Source organism: Phyllostomus discolor, chromosome 3, assembly GCF_004126475.2.
Source record: "Phyllostomus discolor isolate MPI-MPIP mPhyDis1 chromosome 3, mPhyDis1.pri.v3, whole genome shotgun sequence".
Taxonomy (NCBI): Eukaryota; Metazoa; Chordata; class Mammalia; order Chiroptera; family Phyllostomidae; genus Phyllostomus; species Phyllostomus discolor.
Window position 1 is genome coordinate 102,332,529 of NC_040905.2, and position 22,334 is coordinate 102,354,862.

Here is a 22,334-nt window from a genome sequence, read left to right on the forward strand (position 1 = left end):
GGTGGTGACCATTAAATATCTGATGAATGCATGTTTGACATTAGAGCACACCAGAGTGGTTTTTCTTCCTCCATTCATTTATTTCCTGAACAGTATTTGGAAAATCTCTGGTTTTTACCATCATTATTAAGCACCTGTTGCTCTAAGGTTAATAACTATTTTTCATTTAATTATTCTCCTAAATTAAACTCTTTTCCATGTAAATACATATTTATTGAGTAAGGCAAGGAAAATGATTTTTTTAGCAATAGAACTAGCAGATAGACTTCAAATAAATTCATTTCCCCTCAGTGTGACCTTCCTGGGAGGTCTTTAGAACCAGTTGCCATGTTGTTACTTAATTGCTTCAGTGGTGCTGCATCATAATTTCTATTGATGATTTTGGGTTTTAAAAGTACTAAAAAGTTTTAGAGCCCAAACCGCTTAATGTAGTGGGTGAATGAACCAATTGGGTAACACAATTTGGGTGTATAACATTATTTTTTTTCCCTTTTGGCTCATACTTGACTCTAGAAGCCATTATAAAGTACAAGTTCTAAATGTAGTTAGAGCACTGTATTGGAATAAGCACAAAAATCTTTTGAAGGAATTACTTTAACCAGGCTCCTATCAATGTAGTATAGTTTCTAGCCTGATGGTTTTATTTTCATAAAAGGAGAGAAACAGTTAATTTAGGGTGTGCCTCATCTCATTGTTTCATAGTCAGACCTTGGAATATTTTAGTCACAGATGAATCAGGACTCCCAGGCCATCTATTATGACTGGGACTCCTATATTCATGCTGTTGTCATTCTAAATCTGATTTAGACCTTCACTTCTTTTCCTTATCAGATCTTTCCAGTCACACTCTGTAAATGGCCGACCTTTTCTCCTGGTAATGTTGTCGGAAGTGGCTGTGACTTCCTTTCTTAAAAGGGAACCAGATGACTCCTGGTTACCATTCTCCCTATAGCCTGTCAAACACAGGTGATCCCGCCCCCCACCCTCTTTTTATATCTCCAGCCAGACAGTGGTAGGTATCCTTATTTACCCATACCACGTTCAAACCACCTGAATTCCCTCTTAAGAGCTGCAGTTCTCAGAACTGTCCCCCAGCTTTGCCACCCCTCTTTGCGGATTTCATGGATATGACATTCAACAAAATGACAGCCTTGGCTTTGGTTCATTGTTTTTCTCTCCACTTCTGCCTCTGTCCTCATTGTTGGTGACTTCTGTATCCACAAGGATGACCAGCAAGTGCTCGGTCTGGTCTGTTTCTTGACGAGATGGTCAGCAGTCCTTGCTTCTGTCTTCCCTTAGCTATTTCCTTTCTTGGTAACATTGTGGGTCTTAACACCCACTTCAAGCATTTCTCTTTGAGAGCACTTCCTCCTGTCCTTCTCATTCACTTACTCCAGTACCTCATTTCAGCAATCTGTTAACCTCCATTGCTTTTTCACTGTGTATCCTTCTCTTCTCCTGTATTGACTTTTCTTTTTAGCCACGTGGTCCACCATGTCCTTCCTCCCTTCCCTTGTTCCTCTCTCCTGCTATTGCACTTGCCTAGCACAGTCCTAACACTGGTTAGATCTGACCTTTCACCTTCTTTGTTTCTGAGCATCTGAATATTGTTGGAAAACGTGCCACACCTGAGCTAATTTGTTACTTTAAACTCATGACCACAAACTTTAAATGATCAGTCATGCTCAAAAATCATACTTTTTCTGAGTTAGAAATTTCCTTTCCGGCTCTTTAAAATGTCTGTGTTTTTTTTTTTTTAACTATATCTTTTTCCAAATTTCCCACACACCTAATGACCATGCCTCTCAATGAAAACAGAAAAAAGCAGAGAAGAGCTGCTGCATGTATGTTCCTACTACCAGATCCACGTCTGGACCTGGCCTTCTTACCTCTGTTCATACCGTGTAGAGGAGTCCCTGTGCCTGTCTGCGGCTAGTCCCTGCCTCCTTGTCAAGCATTGGCTCCTCCAGGTTGCCCTTCTCTCTCCTTAATTATTTTCCCTTCTTCACTGGATCATTCCTGTTTATATTTTCCCTAACTTTGAACTGAAGTTGGTAATTTCTTCCATAATGAATGTAGGCAACCACCTCAGTAGTATTAGTATCTGGTGACAGAAGTACTTTTCTAATTCCATCATACTTTTTAAGTTTTGTTGTTGTATTTTATTGATTATACTATTACAGTTGTCCCAGTTTTTCCCTATTAACCCCCCCCACCCCGAGCGCCAATACTACCTCAAGCAGTCCTCACACTGTTGTTCATGTCCATAGGTCATGCATATAGGCTTTTTGGCTACTCCATTTCCTATACTGTACTTTATATCCCCATGGCTATTCTGTAACTACCTATTTGTACTTCTTAATCCCCTTACCTCTCTACTCGTATACCCACAACTCCCACCCATCTGGAAACCATCAAAATGCTCTCCATATCCATGATTCTATTTCTGTTCTTCTGGTTTGCTTGGTTTGTTTTATAGACTCAATTGTTGATAGATATGTATTTATTGCCATTTTATTATTTATAGTTTTGATCTTCTTTTTCTTAAATAAGTCCCTTTAACATTTCAAATACTAATGGTTTGGTGATGATGAACTCCTTTAGTTTTACCTTACCTGGGAAACTCTATCTGTCCTTTGATTCTAAATGATAGCTTTGCTGGGTAGAGCAATCTTGGCTGTAGGTCCTTGCCTTTCATGACTTTGACTATGTCTTGGCAATCCCTTCTAGCCTGTAAAGTTTCTTTTAAGAAATCAACTGACAGGAATTCCCTTGAAGGTAACTAATCTGCTTTTCTCTTGGGGCTTTTAAGATTCTCTCTTTATCTTTAACCTTTGGCATTTTAATTATGATGTGTCTTAGAGTGGGTCTCTTTGCACCATCTTGTTTGGGACTTTCTGTGCTTCCTAAACTTACATGTCTCTTTCCTTCACCAAATCAGGGAAGTTTTCTTTCATTATTTTTTTCAAATAGATTTCCAATTTCTCATTCTTTCTCTTCTCCTTCTGGTTACCCCTATGATGCAAATGTTGGAATGCTTGAAGCTGCCCTAGAGGTGACTTACACTGTCCTTGTTTTTTGGATTCTTTTTTTCTTCTCATTGTTCTGATTGGTTGTTTTTTTCTTCCTTATGTTCCAAATCATTGAAGTAAAGAACATTTGATTTTTGGCTGCATCCACTCTACTGTTGCTTCCCTGTAAATTGTTCTTTATTTCAATTAGTGAATCCTTCATTTCTGACTGGATCTTTTTTATGCTGCTGAGGTCTTCACTAAGTTCCTTGAGCATCCTTATAACCAGTGTTTTGGACTCTGCATCTGATAGATTGCTTATCTCCCTTTTTAAAATTCTTTTTCTGAAGTTTTGATCTGTTCTTTCATTTGGGCTGTGTTTCTTTGTTTCCTCATTTTAGCAGTCTCCCTGTGTTTGTTTCTTTGTATTAGGTAGAGCTGCTATGACTACCTGTCTTGGTAGTGTGGCCTAATGTAGTAGGTGTCCTGTAGGGTTCAGTGGCACAGTCTCCCCTATCACCCAAGCTGGGTACTCGAGGGACACCCTTTGTATGGGCTGAGTACACCTTCCTCTTGTAGTTGAGCCTTGATTGCTGTTGGCAGGTCAGTGGGAGAGATTTTCCTAGGCCAGTCAGCTACAAGGACTGGCTGTGACCACTTACCACTAACCTCCACCCTTTGCAGAGTCAGCTGTGCAGGTGTAGGGTGGAGGTGTTCTGACATGGTCTGTAGCTGTCCACTGGGTGCATAGGCTCTGGGGTTTCCTGAGTGGTGCAGGCCACTGTCAGCCCTCCCCTGTTGTCTGCCTGGGTTTTCCTGCCTGAGCTATGAAGCAGTCTGAGATGGCTGCCACTTGTGCTGGGCCTGGAGATTCCTAGGCCAGGCCAAGCTGTGAATCTAAGCTGACTGCTGCTAGTGCTGGACCTGGGGCCACCTAGCAAGAGGTACAGGGGCTGGGGGCTCATTGAGGCCAGCCAGTGCTTGTTTGAGAGGATTTAGGAAGTTGTGAAACATGAGAGCCAAGACCAACCATTCATATGGAAAAGCAGCTTGGGTGGGATTATAAGTTGAGTGTCCAAGAGTCTCAGGGGATCTCCAGGGCAGGGCAAAAGGTGTTAGCCAGGTTGATGGAGTCTCAGATATGACACCAGCCTGTCAGCTCTGTGGCTCTGTTGGGGGAGGGACCTCTGCCGGCTTTTCTGTCTGGAAGAAAGTTGTCCCCCAGTTCTTGCCTTGATGCCAGACAGACCCTTCATTTTCTCCCTGTATGCCACTGGTGCCTTTCAAGCTGTTACTCCTGTGCTGAAGCTCAGAGGAAGTAAGTCTGAGTAGGTCCATGTGTGGATTCTTTAAGAACTGCTTGGGACTCCAGAAGTTCCTTCCCCCTACTCAATCCTTGCTGATTTTTGTAGCCGGAAGATTTGGGAATTTATCTTCCTTGCACTGGAACCCTGGGCTGGGGGGTGTGGTATGGGCTGGGACTCCTCACTCCTGAGATATTCCTCCCGAATTTTTATCCACCGCACATGGACGTGGGACAGCCCATTCTGTGTCTCTGCCCGTCCTACAGTCTGTATGGATATGGTTTCTTTAATTCTATAGTTGTCAGACATCAACTCAACTCAATTTCTGATGGTTCTGAGTAATGCTTGTTCTATATTTTAGTTTTAATTTTGATGTAGTTGTGGGAAGAGGCAAGCCATGTTTACCTATGCTGCCATCTTGACTGGAATCCATATCATGGTTTTTAATTAACTTTGTTATAGTAGCAGAAATAATGCCTATATCTCAGCATGATGGGTGGCAAGTACAGCCCCTGCCTCTTGGTCTCCTCTTAGTGGCCTGGACCAGCCCCTCGGCCCTAATTCCATCATCGTTTCTGCGGAGTTCATTGTTGTCCTATGGCTTTTAAGACCACACATATTCTGATGTCGCCTAAATTTCTCAACTCTTTTCTCCTATGCTGTAGACTTATATATAAGTTTTTAATTTATGTATACCCTTAGATGATTTCATATATCCAGCAGGTAGCTTTTGATTTTCATCCTTGGAGCCCCAAACCTATTCTTTGCCTATTTTTCCCTATCTTGTTAAGTGGCCCTATCATCTTTTCAATTGCTTAAACTTAATAGCATCATTTTTTGTTTTGCTTTTCCCTTTATTCTCTACCTATAGTATATCAATAGTTTCCATCTTTCTTATCTCTAAAAACCATTCTCCCTATCTTTATAGCCTAAGCCAGGGTGCAAACTATGGCCTACTTTCTGTTTTGTAAATTAAGTTTTACTGGGACATAGTCATGCTCACTCATCTACTCATTGTGTATTACTGTATTACTCCTTTTATGCCACAAGAACAGAGCTAAGTAGTTGCAACAGAGACCCCCATGCCTATACTTTAGGTTTATATCTCACAAGCCTAAGACATTTACTATTCGTCACTTTAAGAAAAAGTTTACTGACCTGTGATTTAGGCCATCATCTTCTGCCTGGATGATTACAGTGGACACTAGCTTGTAGCTGTGACTTCCCTACTTAAATTCTCACAGGAGTCAAAGTGTTCTTTTAAAAACATGAAGCAGGTAATGTAATTATCTTGCTTAAAATTCTCTAATTGCATTCCATTGCTCTTAGGATATAATAAATTTTTACTCTGGCCTATAAGGGCCTGTGTAATCTTGTTCCATCCTGTCTCCAACCTGGCCATCTCCCTGTTCTTTGTGTTCTGGCCACACCAGCTTCCTTACTGTTTTTGGAAAAGTCCAAGCCATTTCCATTCTCAGCACGTTTATCTTACTCTCTTGCTGGAAATACTCTTCCTCCAGTTTTTTGCCTATCTGATTTGTTCTTATCTTTTGGATCTTCATTCACAGTGGCTTTGTGGGATCATCCTGGCTAAGTGATTCTCTTCACTTCAGAGCAGGGTATATCTGCTTTGCTCACTGTTAGATCCCCCAGAGTCTGATATAGTTCCTGAAACAGCGTAAGTGCCAAATAAAAATTTGTTGAAAGTAGAATGAATGAATGGAGTGCATGAATAGACAAACATATTTCAAAATTACTTGTGTTTTCTGTTGATTTTTTTGAGGTATATTTAAATATGGTAAGCCTTTCCTGAGTATTTTAGGCTCTTTGGTTTGTTAAACAATTTTTATACTATACAGGTATTTCTACTAATCCATTCTTTTAAAAACTGTGTTTAGGAATTCCATATTTAAATCAGGAAGAAGAAAGACAGTTAAGAGAGCAGTATGATGAAAAACGTTTACAGTCCAATGGTGCAGGAGCTCTATCATATGTGTCTCCTAACACATCAAAATGTCCTGTGACGATTCCTGAGGATCAGAAAAAGTTTATTGACCAAGTGGTGTAAGTTCTAAACTGGAACCCAATGTGTGTCATGTATGTGTATTGGGCAAGTCTGACTGACATCTATATCTTGAACCTGTGCTGCACGTATACAGTACACTCAGATGTGATGTGATTGGAGGGTTTAATTGTGGCACATCTGTATTCCTGTGACAATAGCACATTGTAAATAGGATTCTGTGTACTAAGACTGGTTGCATGTCACTGGAAAGACCTTCTAAGGGCCTGGTAGCCACTGTCTAGTTCCTCTGAAGGCGGAGGAATGAATCAGGTCCATCCAGGTACTTGCAACATGGCCATGTCTTTTTCTCAGTGAAGTTTCTGACAAGCCAATGTGCCATCGAAGAAATGTTTAAAGTTTACTTATCAGTATAACTGCTTTACTAGAAAAGTAAATATTTAAATTACTTGTATTGATGTAGCCTTGAGCAGTTGTTACTATTTAATGACAATTAAAAAATGCCAAAATAAATTATTTTTCTTTAAGCCTTATATAGTAAAAAGTTACATGATTTGTTAAAATTACATTGTCATATTCTTTTTTAAAATTGATTTTAGAGAGAGAATAGTATCGATTCGTTGTTCTTACTAATGCATTCATTGGTTGATTCTTATATGTGCCCTAACTGGGGATTGAACCCACAACCTTGGCATATCAGGATGATACTCTAACCAAGTTACTTGGCCATGGAGTATGTTTTTATGTTTAGATAGCTTTTGAGCATGATTGTTTTGTTGGTGGATGACTTTGTTCCTTAAAGGTATTAACAGTTATGTTTTTATTTTAATTCCTCAGAGAGAAAATAGAAGATTTATTACAAAGTGAAGAAAATAAGAACTTGGATTTAGAGCCATGTACAGGGTTAGTTGCCCTGAATCTTTTCACATCTTTTTGGGGAAAGGTAGATAATATCTGGCATGTGCTAATTTGATCTTTTAAAAACACCTTCATAAATAGCCTTTTTATTGCAGACGTGCTCCCAAGATGTAAGCACTAACTTTAACATTAATACAGTGGAGATGATGGTGTATTGAGACACTGAATGAATGCTTTGTCCCATTCTGGAGGGGAGACAACTGTTGTGCAACTTTGGTTTCAAGTTTATGCTCGAGAGTGGCGTAATTATTTTAGCCTCAAGGAGAACTTAATGCATAAACACTTCAGAAGAGCATTTACTCTCAGGCTGCTTCTATCCTTTTAATTTTTCTCTGTGGTAAAAACCATCTTACTTTCTTTTTACTTTGTGACTAGCTTCACAAAAGTGTTTTAGTGTATCTGTATACCTTAAACACTCCTTATAAGCCACAGGAAGTAATACTTTGCTTAGATGGGAACTTGACCCCCTCTATAAAGGTAGTATAATAATAAGAAAGAGCTTTTTGATGAAGACAAGTGGTGAGGAATCCTCACACTATAAACATCCTGCCCAGTTTTGTTTACATATTATCTGTCACTTTTATTGAAATCTGTTTTAAAAATTAAATGTCTTTCCCTACCAGTGCTTGATCAGTTAGGATTTTCTTTTAATGAGCCAAGATGAATGCCTTTTCTTTTGTTTTTATAGGTTCCAAAGAAAACTAATTTATCAGACTTTGAGCTGGAAGTAAGTGTTTATATTATATGCAAGAGCTCTGTGAGAAACCCAGGACTTAAAAACTAAAGATAGTATTTTAGTTCCCATTTTTTTTAATGGAATTCTACAGTATTTGGTGATTTGACATTCCACATTCTTTTTTTTTGAGATTAATTTTTTTTTTTTGAGAGAGGGGAAGGGAGAAAGAGAGGGAGAGGCACACTCATATGTGACAGAAACATTGATTGGTTGTCTCTTGCATGCTCCCAGCTGGGGACCTGGCCCTCAACCCAGGCATGTGCCCTGACTGGGAACTGAACTGATGACCTTTCGTTTTGTGGGATGACATCCAACCCACTGAGCTACACCAGTCATGGTGACCATCCCATGTTGTTGTGCGGTGCTTTATTTTATTTCCCCATATTTTCTTAAGTTGAATACCCACTTATTTTGTTTGTTATTGCTTTTTAATGGAGGCTCTAAAGCCTTTAATCTTTCTTTTAATTGTCACTTTGGCTTTGTTAAGTCCTGGGTGTGTATTGTTCTTGCCCTTTGAAAGTATACAATAAAGATTTGGTTTTAAGACCTAGGAAATAGCTGAATTCTTTGTCTAAATCTGGGGTTAGACCATGATTTAGAAGAAGAATGGGTTTTAGGAGGTCTGTGAGTCCCCTGACCTCCTAAAATTTTGTTTCTATTGGTTTCATTCTGTTTTCAAGTGGATCTCTAACCCCAGAGTTGCACATCACTATTAGACAATTTGATATTTGCATTTGACTTTGTTTGGGATTCTTGTTCTTGGATTAGAATCTATCAATGACATGTTTACTGGAAATTTACTTTGAACATAACAGGAAAAGGGCCATTGTCCTTTGACCAGCTCCTTTTTTCTTTTTTATATTATCCTTGGAACTTACTCCATGTGGATTCCAGATCACTCTTCTTGGCTGATGCAAACTACCATGCCAAACTGCAGAGTTATCCATTTCAAATCTCCCATGTGTGAGCCCATATAATATTAAAACCTTTATAATCAGTTAGGAAGTAAACATATTTGGAAGGAAGATTTGACTGTGTGGTAATAAACTATCTGTATAATGCGATGCCAGACATTTCAGAAAATGCCTAAGTCCTAAAACAAATTATTTTGAAATCAGACACATACCTGTGTGTTTAAGAGCAAAGATAGGGAATGATTTAGCAGCTGAAATATTGTGGAATATGCTTACTGTAAAGTTTTCATCATAATAATACTTATTTCATATTTAATAAGACAATCCATTTAATTAAAGCTTTATAGTTGCTTTTAAAATACTTAAGGTTTTAGTTGCCATTGTCTCGTCTACTGATGTCATGTTTTCTTCCTTTTCTTTAGGTATCCCAAAGGCATTCACGTTGAGACTTTAGAAACTGAAAAGGTAACCTCAAGTGTTATCCAGGGCTAACAAACACATGCAACGATTCATTGATATGCTGAAAGTCAGAGTTCACTTCTTGGCTCTGCTGTTTATGAGCTGGGTGACCTTGGGCAAGTCATTTAACCTCTCTAAGCCTCATTTTCCTCATTTGTGCATTGGGGGTGCACATGATAGTGATGATCTGTACTGATCTCGTAGCTTTTTTATGGTCATCCAGTAGGTAAATGAAAGTAAACAGGCTTTGTAAACCTGAAAGCATGTGAATGTTAGCACATGTTCTAACTACAGCAGAAAGTTGTGATGATATGCATGAAAAAATGGCTTCCATTATGTGAGCAAACAAAATTAAATGTTAGAATTTAGGGCATGCCCTGGCTGGCCAGTTCAATTCCCAGTCAGGGCACATGCCTGGGTTACAGGCCAGGTCCCCAGTACCTAGTTGGCATGTGAGAGGCAACCTTCTGATGTATGTCTTGCACATCGATGTTTCTCTCACTCTTTTCCCTTCCATTCTCCTCTAAAAATAAATAAATAAATCTTTAAAAAATACATCTTTAAAAAAACTTAGGGCGTAAGTGTCTATACTGGTATTGTCACACATTCCCAAGGTACACTGATAGAACGTGATGGATAATGGTGGGCTGATGGTGGGCTCCTTGTGCAAAATTTTAGGATTTAGAATTTAATTGTTGCTTTAGGTGTCAAACTATATGAGATAAAATAAATTAAAAACAATCTTGCTAGAAGAGAAATCTCAAACTTTAACATAGGTTTTGTGGTTTAATTGATAAAAAAATGCAGTATATGAGGAAGAAGGCACTAATTATCTGACAAATACCAGAAAATCCAGGATTTTTTTTTTGTTACATTAATGAAGTAAGATGTAGAAGTTTATTTTAAAGCCTTCTGCTTAGAAACTCATATTCAGATGTGGTATAATTTCCTAGTGTTCACTGTGGAAAAGTGTCTTATTCTCACAGTCTGTTGATACTGTTAACTGACATCTGTTGGGTTGGATTAATAAACCATGGGAAAGTGTCATGGAAACACAGAGGCAGAATTTCGGTTTGTAATGCATCAGTTCAACTTTTGGTGGCTTTTCAGAATCTTTTTATTGTGTTTAGCCCATGAAAGACTGTGAGGTGATAAAAACAATAACTTCTAATGGTAGCAGAATTCTTAATTTTGGGGGTCAAGTTTCTTCCAGAAAGTTTTATGTTGGCTTTATGTCTTTCAGAAAGAGCGATACATAGTTGTCAGTAAAGTAGATGAAGAAGAACGCAAAAGAAGAGAGCAGCAGAAACATGCTAAAGAACAGGTAACTGAGTTATGTTCATTTCCTTTGGGTGAGAAATGGCAACATAGTACCTTTTCCTGTATTTGAAATTGCAATATAGTACCTTTCTCTATATTTGTGTATAGTATGTAGGATTCAATTTAGTGATTAGTTTTCTGCCATGGTAAAATTGAATTGGTAGGAAAATCTATAGTAGAACCAGGGGGATTGTAAGGTTAAATATTTAATCATAGACAACAAAGTAAGTCTGACATGGTTGACCAATCTTCCCATATATGAAGCAGTCTTGAAAAAAGTATCCTTGATTATCAGTCAGATTATATGCCACTGATCTTCATTGCCTGTTAACTAATGTTGTTATGTCTGACTTCAAGCAAATTACTAGTTTTCTTAAGTTTAGAAAATATGATTTTGTAACTGAACAAAAATGGAGGTTCAGCTGCCTATTGCCACAAAAACCAAACATGAGAGGCCAGTGCTGGTGCACAAGGAGAGAGGTTTTATTCTGGTGCTGCAGTCTGGGAGGATGGTGGACTCCCATCTCAAGGACTCTCTGCTCTTTCTATTATGGAAAAAGTCCAACCATCCTTAGCAAGGCCAAGATAAAACCAGTGTCCAAAGTTCTTGTTGCATTTTATTTTATTTATTTTTTTAAGCATTGTGTTTTATTTTTTGGAGAAGATACTAGGAGGTAGAGGAAGAAAAACAGTGTCCCCCTGGAGTCTCCAAAGTGTATGAGACTGTATAAGAGTGTATGTGGCTTCCCTGAGCCTGGCCAGCTTGTCCTAGAAGATTACATGTGGAGGGCCGTGGGTTCCTACTCTCAGTCCTCTCTTTTGGGCGATGGTAATTATAGGGAAAGAAGCAGACGTGTATGCTGATTTCACGGGCTGTCTTCAGGATCTTAACAGCCTTGTTATGCTCGGTATCTTATAAATCCACATCATTTACAGCTAGGACTTCACCCCCTTCCTGTAGTGCATAAGAGGCAGAGATCATCTTGGAGATGAAGATGCCTAGCTGGGTAATCTTTCCTCCTTAGATGTTAAATCCTCACTGAGCTCCAGGGGGCTTCTTCAGTGTGATGATTTGGGACAGAGACTGGGTCAACTCATTGTAGTCTGGGTGGTATACCCTCTTGGCAGAATGGAAACTGGAGCTCTCAATTTCCATAATTCTGTGATATGAGTGGACTCTGGCAGAAGGATTCTGTAAGAAGTTTCCAAAGGCTCCAGTGGCTCAGAATCCAACTTCTGAGTCCCTTGGCTATAACAAAGCATAAGATTCATTCTCTGTTGAGCTCTCTAACCCTGCTATGCTGTGTTTCATGTATCATCCCATGCCCATGGGGAAAAATCCAGTATTTAAGAGTGCAGATGGTTCCTACCTCATGAAAAGGAACCCATGTTGGGGAAGTCTCACAGGCAGGAAAACCACTGGGTAGTCATAAGGAATCTGGCTGTTCATTTCTGGCAACCCCCTGCTAATAGGCCTCAGTCAGCTCGGGTTGTCCTCATTGCCAATTAATTTCCCTGCTCCATTTAAAAGTATAGTCCTTTGGAATCTGTAGGTGGCTGCGAAGTGGTTTTAGTTCTTATCCAGGTGGCTTAGCTTGTTCCCTGCTGTTGTCCATTTCAGGCTCCGTCCTGGAGCCTGCGTGTGGAAAATGTTGCGAGGGCCACATGGTCATGTGTTCTGAGAGCACAGTGATGAATACTCGGTTGAGAGCATCATCGAGTTGACAAGAGAGAGCTGCTTTGTTCCCCTAGGAATGTATTAGCTTGGGTCGGACCAGTTGCTTTTTCAAAGTGACCAGTCAACCTCGCAAAATTTTGTGTGCTTTGGGTAGGTCTGTGTTCCAACCATCTCTTTTTCTCCCTTGGCTAGACTGAGGGTCAAGCACCTCCCCCTGTGCCATTTTGACTTATATGGCGCATGCGCCTGCCTTTCCAGGTCTAACCTCCAGTCAGGTATAGGAGGGTAGGGGGAGGGCATTTCAAAATCTGATTGTTTTGTTAGCTTTTTGTGAGCTCAGGCTTTCTGTGTGTTCAGTGTAAGAACACTGAGGTACTCCCCCCTGCTGCCATCCCCCTGCTGCCAGGGGGAGATGTCCCTGGTGCTGTGACTGTTTTGTGCTAAAAACTTGGCAGATTAGGGTGACATGGACTTGTTGGCATATCCTCTTGGTTGCTATCTGGAGAATGGATTTGAGTAAGACTGGAGCTAGGAAGACCAATTAAGCTGTGGAGTAACATAGCTAAGAAATATCAGTGACCTAGAATAGAACAGTTAGTAGCAGTCCAGGTGAAATATGGAGATACTTAGAAGGTAGAATCATTGTAATTAGTGCCTGGATGTGGGTGGCAAAAGAGGAGGAGAGAAGAAGGAAAATTCTCAAGCCTGAAATTTGGGCAACTAGGTAGACTGATGTCAGTTCACTTATATGGAGTGATTTTGGTTGGGGGTGAGGGGCCAGGTGGAGTAGGGTTTGCGTATGGGTGGATGTCCAGCTCACACATATATTAAGGCAGGGCCGCATCTGACTGATTCAAACTAGTAAAGATACAACAAGCCATTGTTAGATTTAGACAGTTTGTTACATAGAGAAGGAAGATCAGCCAAAGGTGCCAGCTGCACGAGGTTCTTGTTTTCACACACCAAATAGACAACACTAAAAGAAAAGGAGCCAGATGACTATGTTGTGAGTTATGGATACCTCGTTATTGAGGAGCCAATTCTAGACTGCCGTTAAACACTTTTATATGCTACAGCTCTCTTCTGACGAGGGTGGGAGGGTGAGGCAGAAAGCCCCGTGCGTCATCAAAACCTGGGAGGCAGTGAGAAACTTTCTCATGACAGCCTCCCAGGGGGAGAGAGAGGGAGGTGGTTGGGAGATGGCATATTGGCAACTTTTTACAAGCCTCTGCCTCCCATCCTTTCCTGGGGTGTGTCATCAAGATGCAGGTTAACTGCAGCTCAAGCCTTTGCCTGCGCGGCCCATTTGGATGTGTGCAGGGTCACCAGGGCACCATGGTGGAGCTTTCCCTCTACAGCGTATCTGATCCAACGAAGTTTTAGATGTCTTTGGGACATCTAACAGTAGGTGTCCTGTAGGTGGAGTTGTCATTCTGGAGCATAAGGGAGAGGTGAGGGCTAGACTTGGTTGTCTTGGCAGGGAGATCAGGACTGGATTAGAACACCTACAGTGTGCCTGAGGAATGAGAAGAGGACTGAGTGTAGGGTTCTGAAGACCGCCAGCAATTGAATGATAGGCAGAAGTGGAAAAATGTGTCAGGAGATTATTGTGACACTGTAGCCAAGGGAAGAGAGTGTTTGAGGAAGGAGATGTCAGCAGTGTCCAGTGCTCTAGAGAAAGGGTAAGGGCTGAAATGTGGCCATTGGGTTTAGTTTTAGGAGTTTTCTTTTTAAAAATATCTTTAAAATTTTAATTGTAAAATGCGCATAACACAAAATTTACCATTTTAACTGTTTTTGAGTGTAAGTTTCCTAAGTGTTAAGTACAGATTGTTATGCAACCATCAACACCATCCATCTCCAGAACTTTTTCATCCTGCAAAACTGAAATTGTAGCCATTAAGCAACTCCCCACTGCCCCCTCCTGCTAGCCGCAGGTGATCGCTCGTCTACTTTCTTTCTCTGAATTTGACAGTACCTCACGTAAGTGGAATCATGCAGTATTTGGTTTCTTGTTACTGCCTTATTTCACTTAGCATCAAGTCCTCGTGGTTCATCCATATTATAGTGTGTGTCAGAATTCCTTCCTTTTTAAGGTAAAATAATATCCCATTGTATGGGTGTATCACATTTTCTTTATCCATTCATCTGTCAGTGGACACTTGGGTCACTTCAACCTTTTTGTTCTTGTGAATAATGCTACTAAAAACATAGGCGTGTGAGTATCTCTTTGAGTCATTGCTTTTAGTTTTTTTGGGAATATACCCAGAAGTAGAATTGCTGGATCAAATTGAAATTGTGTGTTTAATTTTCTGAGGAACCTCTATACTGTTTTCCATAGCAACTGTAGCACTTTATTGTTCCCACCAGCAAGTCACATGTGTTCGAATGTTTCCACATCCTTGCTAATAATAGTTACCCTGGGAGTAGTTTAAAGAGGTGAGCAGTTTCAATGAGGGTGCCACCATAGGGCAGAAGCCTGCAAGTACCTGGGAGTTAAACTGGAGCTAGTTAGTGGAGAGAAGTCTTTTAAGTAATTTAGCTGCTAAGAGACAAGGAGAAGGGACAGTAAGTAGTTGCATGGAGCTTCAAGTTAAAGAAGCAGTTTCAATATAGGAGAGAAATTGAACCTATTTGAACACCGTTAGGAAGTAGGAAAGAAGAAACTAAGTGGGGATGAGTCTCAGAGTGCTGTACTATAAAAGTTTTATAAAAATGTTTTTGACAAGAAAAATATCAAGAGTTAATGGTAATGCTGTTTTTGATCCATTAACTGCTGGTTGGGTTTCCTAAGAATTTAATGCAGTACTGAATTTGGCCAGCAGATGGCAGCTTTTAAAAGTGAGTTTTTAAGATGGCTTGATAGACTGAAATTTCAAGTGATGTGAAGTGACAGTACTGGAATTTTGGTAACTAATGAATAATTTGCCACTTGCTCATTCCACTTTTTAAAACAGAAAAAAGGAATATCATAAATAATTTCAGATGTAGTTGTTTGAGATAATAGGTACAAAGCATGTGAAACTAAAGCTCACTATAAAGTTTCAGTACTTTATTTTTTTACTAGGTTTTAACACATTCAAATACAGGAATATATGTACATGAATAATTGTTTTGGTTTGCTTTTTTAAACTAGGAAGAACTGAATGATGCTGTGGGATTTTCTAGAGTCATTCATGCCATTGCCAATTCAGTAAGTGAACCAGACTTTTTATTTTCAACTATATTCCAGAACATAATATTAAGGTGAAGTGCCTAGTTATCATTGCAAATTAATTGTTTGGTTACATTTAGAATATTTATCTGGTATGGAGGAAGAAATTAGAACTTCATAAAGGTAGACTATTGTTATGATATGCTTGGCGTGATATCATAATTGCTGTTACCATTTTTTTTATCCAAGCCATTTTTTTTTTCAGAAAACTGTTCCTGTAAAAATCATAGGATTATTATACTATGAGGTCCTTATTCAGCTACATGAAACTAATATTTATTATTTTCAAAGCCAATAAGAAGTAGGATAAGAAAATAAGGAATATGGGGAGAAACAATCAGGTATTTGAAGATGTTTTTTTCCTTAATTAGAAGAATCTAGAGGTCTTGGCTAATGGTGTGGCTCAGTGAATTGAGTGCCAGACTGCAAACTGAAAGTTCTCTGGTTCGATTCCCAGTCAGGGCACATGCCTGGGTTGTGGGCCAGGTCCCCAGTTGGGGGCATGCAAGAGGCAATGGATATCTCTCACCCATTGATGTTTCTCTCTCTTTCTTCCTCCCTTCCCCTCTCTAAAATTAAATAAATAAAATCTTAAAAAATAAAAGGAAGAATCTAGAGGATAAAAGTAGTTAGTTGCCTGTGTTGCATTCTTCTACATAACTGTAATAGACTCTTATATCTGGTAGCTTTATTAATATTTGGTATTTTAAAAACATGTTTACCACTGTGTAAATGTGCTAGAGGGTTCTGTGATATATATGGTGACATTTTTTCTTGTTTTCTAAGTCTTTTCGGAAAAGAGGCATGCACATCTTGTGTAGATACGTTGGGTCACAGTGCTGGTGGTTTTGTGAACTACACGTCCAAGTCAGGTTACTTACTTGGATGCCAGATTGCATTTCTTTCCTTGAGTAGTTGGCCTTGGGAGAAGAAATTGTTTTCCTAGAGAAGGACTTGCTTTGTCCCTTAGATGCTGAGCTTTGCATCAGGGAAGCTTTAAGGCTGTAGACACCCTCTCAGAGTTCTGTGGCCTTGTCACCACCAGGTGACAAAGCAGGTATATCACTGTCCTCAACTGGGAATAAACACAAGTTACCCAGCCTTGTAAAAGAAGAAGGCTGGCTCACTAGGAGCTCCTTCTCTAAAGTAAGGGAGATAATTGGAATGGAATAGTGAATTGGATGAGCCTGGAGAGAAACAAAAATGTGAGTCTTTTCACAAGTCGCTAAGATCACAGGTATCTAGAAAAGCAGAGTTTCTGGTCTTGCTTACATTATACACAGTAGCCAAAAGACTTCAGATAGTTGGCTTGACTGAGGTGAACCCTAAATACAGAGATGTGGGACATCATTTGGCTTTGAGCTGTCCTGTAGCTATCATGATGGTTTAGTTAGCTGGGACATGTGCTTACCTTGTATAAATTCAGATACTTTAGCTTGCTGTGCTTGTTTTCCTCTTTTTTGTCTAATACAGAATAATTCATAACACATTGCTGACCTTTTGTAGTTTACATCACAAACTGTATTATGAAAAACCCAATTTATTAGTGATGCAGACATTTAAAATTTAAGTCACATACTTTAAAAATGCTAACATTTTAATTTAGGCTTTATAAAGCTTATAAGCAGTAATTACTCTTAAATATTTATGTCACACCAAATTCTTTTCCTGTCATTTGTAGTAGTAAATCTGTGTTTTTTATAGTTTTAAAAACTTTTTATTTTTACTAATTTTTTTACTCACAGTCAAGTTGCAAAAACAGTAGTTTCCATATATTTCTCACCTAGCTACCCCCAATGTCAACAACTTATATAATCATACAGTTATCAGAACCAGGAAAGTAACACTGGCATAATATTATGAAATGAACTGTAGATTTTATTTGAATTTCACCAGTTTTTCTGTTCACGATTTTATCTAGGACCCCACATTAAATTTATTTATTATTTCTTCTTAGTCTTCTGCAGTTAGTAACAGTCTTTCTTTGTCTTTTATAACCTCGATATTTTAAAACACTATTGACTGCATTTTGTCAGATGTCCCTCAGTTTGGATTTGTCTGCTCTTTTCTCGTGATAGGACTGAGGAAATACAATTTACGCAAGAATACCACAGAAATCATGGTTCATAATGTTGACCTTGATCACTTGCATAGGGTGCTTTCTGCTAGATTAGTATACTGTGAAGTTACTACTTTTGTCTTTGTGGTTAATAAATATTTTGGTGTAGATACTTAAGACTATGAAAATCACTTTTTTCTCAAACTTTTGTCCACTAGTACAGCATCTATCAGTGGATCTTACCTGCAGCCATTATTACTCTGATGTTGTAATGGCAAGTTTGTATTTCCCTCTTTCTGCATTAGTTCTTGGAATTCTTTTATAAGAAAGAGCTATCCTCCCCTGTTTTTTTAATCATTTAAAAAAGTGTTTATGAGTATGGACTCAGGGAAATACATTTATATGGATTATAACATGGTATTTTATTGTTTATTTTGTTGCTCTACTTGTGCTACCTTTGACTATTAGAGCTTCGTCAGGTTGGCTCCTGTGTCCTTTGAAGAACCCGTATCCTTTTCTTTTTAAATATATTTTATTGATTATGCTATTACAGTTGTCCCATTTCCCCCCTTCACTCCCCTCTATCCTGTACACCCTCTCCCACCCACTTCCCCCCCTTTAGTCATGTCCATGTGTCATACTTATAAGTTCTTCAGCTTCTATATTTCTCATACTATTCTTACCCTCCCCCTATCTATTTCCTACCTACAATCTATGCTACTTATTCTCTGTACCTTCTCCCCCTCTCTCTCTATCCACTCCCCTGTTGCTAACCCTCCATGTGATCTCCATTTCTGTGGTTGTATTCCTGTTCTAGTTGTTTGCTTAGTTTCTTTTGGTTTTGCTTTAGGTGTGGTTGTTAACAATTGTGAGTTTGCTGTCCTTTTACTATCCTTTTTTTTTTAATCATCTTTTTTTAGATAAGTCCCTTTAACATTTCATAAAATAAGGGCTTGGTGATGATGAACTCCTTTAACTTCACCTTATCTGAGAAGCACTTTATCTGCCCTTCCATTCTAAATGAAAGCTTTGCTGGATATAGCAATCTGGGATATAGGTCCTTATCTTTCATGACTTGGAATACTTCTTTCCAGCCCCTTCTTGCCTATGAGGTCTCTTTGGAGAAATCAGCTGACAGTCTGATGGGAACTCCTTTGTAGGTGATTGTCCCCTTATCTCTTGTTGCTTCTAGGATTCTCTCCTTCATTTTTACCTTGGCTAATGTAATTATGATGTGCCTTGGTGTGTTCCTCCTTGGGTCCAACTTCTTTGGGACTCTCTGAGCTTCTTGCACTTCCTGGAAGTCTGTTTCCTTTGCCAGAATGGGGAAGTTCTCCTTTATTATTTGTTCAAATAAGTTTTCAATCTGTTGCTCTACCTCTTCCCCTTCTGGTACCCCTATAATTTGGATGTTCGAACGTTTAAAGATGTCCTGGAGGTTCCTAAGCTTCTCCTTGTTTTTTTTGAATTCCTATTTCTCCATTCTTTCCTGCTTGAATGTTTTTTTCTTCCTTCTGGTCCATTCTATTGTTTTGAGTCCCAGTTTCCTTCCCATCACTGTTGGTTCCCTGGACATTTTCCTTCATTTCTTTTATGGTAACCTGCATTTTTTCATCTAATTTGTGACCAAAATCAACCAATTCTGTGAGCTTCCTGATCACCAGTGTTTTGAACTATGCCTCTGAAAAGTTAGCTATCTCTTGGTCGTTCAAAAGGATGAGTTCTGGGGCACTGATTTGTGCTTCTGTTTGAGCCATCTGTCTCTCTCTCTCTTTTTTTTTTTTTTTTTGGTCTGGTCGCTCTTGTTACAGTAAGGGGTGGAGCCTTAGGTGTTCACCGGGGCTAGGCACCCCAGTCGCTAGATTGTGATGTTGTATTGTGAGGGCGGGTTCGAGAGGGAACAGTGGTGGTAGCTCCATTCTCCGTGGGACCTCAGTCCCTTCCCTTGGATCTTTGGTTGCGCCCTGTGCCCTGCTCCACAATCACCGCCTCACTGGGTCCGCCAGCTGCTGCTTGCATACTCAGGGTCCACCCGCTGCAATCTTGTGTGCCCCAGATGCCTTACGCGCTCCCGGGTTGCCTTATGCGCCCAATTCTCCCTGTTCTCTGTGCCACGACCCAGCGCCTGGCTGCTTCTCTCTGTCCCTCCTACCGGTCTAGATAAACGGGTCTATTTCAACTTCTTGGCTGTCCAACTTCCATTCAGATAAATTTTCTGTCAGTTCTGTTATTCTGCCTCTAAATTGTTGTTGTTCCAATCTTGGTTGTGAGTGGAGGTACGGTGCGTCCACCTATGCCTCCATCTTGCTGGAAGTCCGTGTCCTTTTTTGAGCGCTTAATTACTTTCTAGTATCACAAGATGTTCCAGACTCATTTTGTGTTTTCCCTACCTCAGCTCTGAATCAGTGACTCCTCTGAGGAGCCCTGGTTCCTTTTATTGGAGAATGGTGTTTAGAAAGCAGGACCTATCACTAGGTTACTACAGTGGTTTTACTACTTCTAGGACCCCTCACTGGATAGAGCTAAGAATGATACATGTCATACATATAAAACCATGCCTTTGTACTGATACTTCAGATTCTAATCCAATACCACAGGGTTTATTTTTTGTCTACATTTCTTTTCTTATTTGTCAACAGTGGGAAATCCAGCTCTTATCTGCATTATATATGTTTGTTTAAATCTGGTATACATATAAAATGTTTCAGAATTACTACCCATACTTTGTGAGAAGTGTGTTCACTGACTAGGCTACAGCACTCATGTGAAGGTCTTTTTGTCTTTAGCTTGACAGCGTGTAGTCACAATACTGTTTTTGTACCAGCTTTTTTTATTGTGCTTACGGTATTTATAATACAGTTAGGTTCTATTCATCTTTGTATTCCATTTTGGGTTTCCTTCACATTTTTTCTGTAGTATCAATCAGTACTTGATCTTTTAGCATTGAACAGGTATTCAGAATGAACACAAACACTGAGCCAAAAGGACAGTTTGTGTGTTAGATTTGGGAAGTTTTATATAAAATTACTTATTTCAAAGGATTATGTTTAGCCCTGTGAGTCAAGGACTGTTGCTCTGAAGGTCCACTGGGTCATAGTAAAAAGCTCTACTACGATGACCTGATGGTTTATGTTAAAAATGGTGCCACCTGGCTAGCTGAATTGAAGTTGATGTTTCATTTTGGTAGTTTAATTTTTTATCAAAATGGAGTGAATTTATTGCACACATATTGTACTTCAGTTGGTTGAAAAGCAATGATTTTATTAGAAATGGTATTTAAGAACATGCCCCATGAATTTTGACACAGATGATAAAGGAAATTAAAATTCATTCTGTTTAGTATAATTAGAGAGTTATTTTTATCTTTTAGCATTGTTATGAATGCAACCCTAATTGGATATTTGGAGTTTGTTCACAAATTATTTGATAGTTCTGGGGACTTAGCATTTTCAGATTTTACCTTTTTAACTTGAGCTCTTCAATCAAAATTTACTACTCCTGGTTCTTGTCAGTGGCAAGATTAAAAATCAGAGAAAAAGATAATTAAATCAAAATCATTTGGATCTTTTATTTTGCATTCTATATTTAATACCTCCAAAATTGAAAAAGAATGAAACCTACCCTAATTGGCTCATTTGCATATATTTATAATATTTTTTAATGTGGTAAAGTAATTTTAGTAGAAAGTCCTCATGGGTCTTCACTCTCAAACCCCACTAGTACAATTTGGTACCTGGCAGTCTTTTTCCTAACTTTGACTTTCTTTAGGGAAAGCTTGTTATTGGACACAATATGCTCTTGGATGTTATGCACACAGTTCATCAGTTCTGCTGCCCTCTCCCTGAGGTAAGTCACTTGTCAGCCTGTATTGAAAACTTATGGGTCTTCATTACCGAGAAAGTGTTTTCTAGTTGAGTGTTGTTTCCTTGTATGCAGCATGTTCCCAGAGAGAGAATTTCATGCACTAGGCTGTACACTTTTGAGGGGATGTGCATACAGGCCATTTTAAGGGATCTTCAGTTATCTGCCGTTATCAGAGCAAAGCTTAACATTTCTTCTATCTTAATGTCATTGGTTTTCTCAGTTACTTCTGGGTAGGGGATCCTCGCCTACAGGTATGGTTGTCTAGTTTGCTACTACGAACATTAGACATAGCAGGGCCGTTGAAGGTAAGTGCTGCTGTAGGTCAGCTAAACTGGATCAGCTCCTGCAAAGTTCTGGATTACCTCTTGCTAGGCTGCTTCCCGTAGATTCTCTGTTGACCTGAGTGTATTTTCACTCTTGGAGCCAAGTTGTCTCAGTACATGGAACCACGAGCTTCTTCGGCTCCTTAGGAAAAGAGCTTCTGTTCTGTCTCTTTCTCTCTGTCCTGACTGCACATGGACTTATCTCACTTGTCTTCCTATCTCCTTTATTTTCTCTCCATGTTTTCAATTTAGTGGTCTCACTCACTTTCATGACTTCAGCTGAAGACACTGGCATTAGTCTCCTCAGAAGTGGACAGACACACAGTTCATGCTGGACTGCAAATGTCTGTACCTGGAGAGCCTTCAGATTAAACGGTGTCTAAAATTTACATGTTGCAAAGGATATCTGTAATTTACACTATCTTTCTTTCCTTATTGTTGCCTCTGAACCATTTTCTTCTACTGATTCCTTTACCATACATGATACCCATCACCAAGACTATTTTTAACA

The 22,334-nt window shown here is 39.3% G+C and overlaps 1 protein-coding gene across 3 annotated transcripts in view; it reads left to right on the plus strand.

Annotated features, from left to right (window-relative positions):
- The window catches only part of PARN (poly(A)-specific ribonuclease), a 175,481-nt gene that overhangs the window by 7,669 nt on the left and 145,478 nt on the right, over positions 1-22,334 (plus strand). For all 3 annotated transcript variants that reach the window (XM_028512738.1, XM_036020915.1, XM_036020916.1), the window contains exons 7-13: positions 6,214-6,379; positions 7,176-7,241; positions 7,945-7,983; positions 9,329-9,371; positions 10,609-10,689; positions 15,500-15,556; positions 21,405-21,482. In XM_028512738.1, coding sequence (XP_028368539.1) covers positions 6,214-6,379; positions 7,176-7,241; positions 7,945-7,983; positions 9,329-9,371; positions 10,609-10,689; positions 15,500-15,556; positions 21,405-21,482 — 530 coding nt within the window. The remainder of the gene's footprint in view (positions 1-6,213; positions 6,380-7,175; positions 7,242-7,944; positions 7,984-9,328; positions 9,372-10,608; positions 10,690-15,499; positions 15,557-21,404; positions 21,483-22,334) is intronic.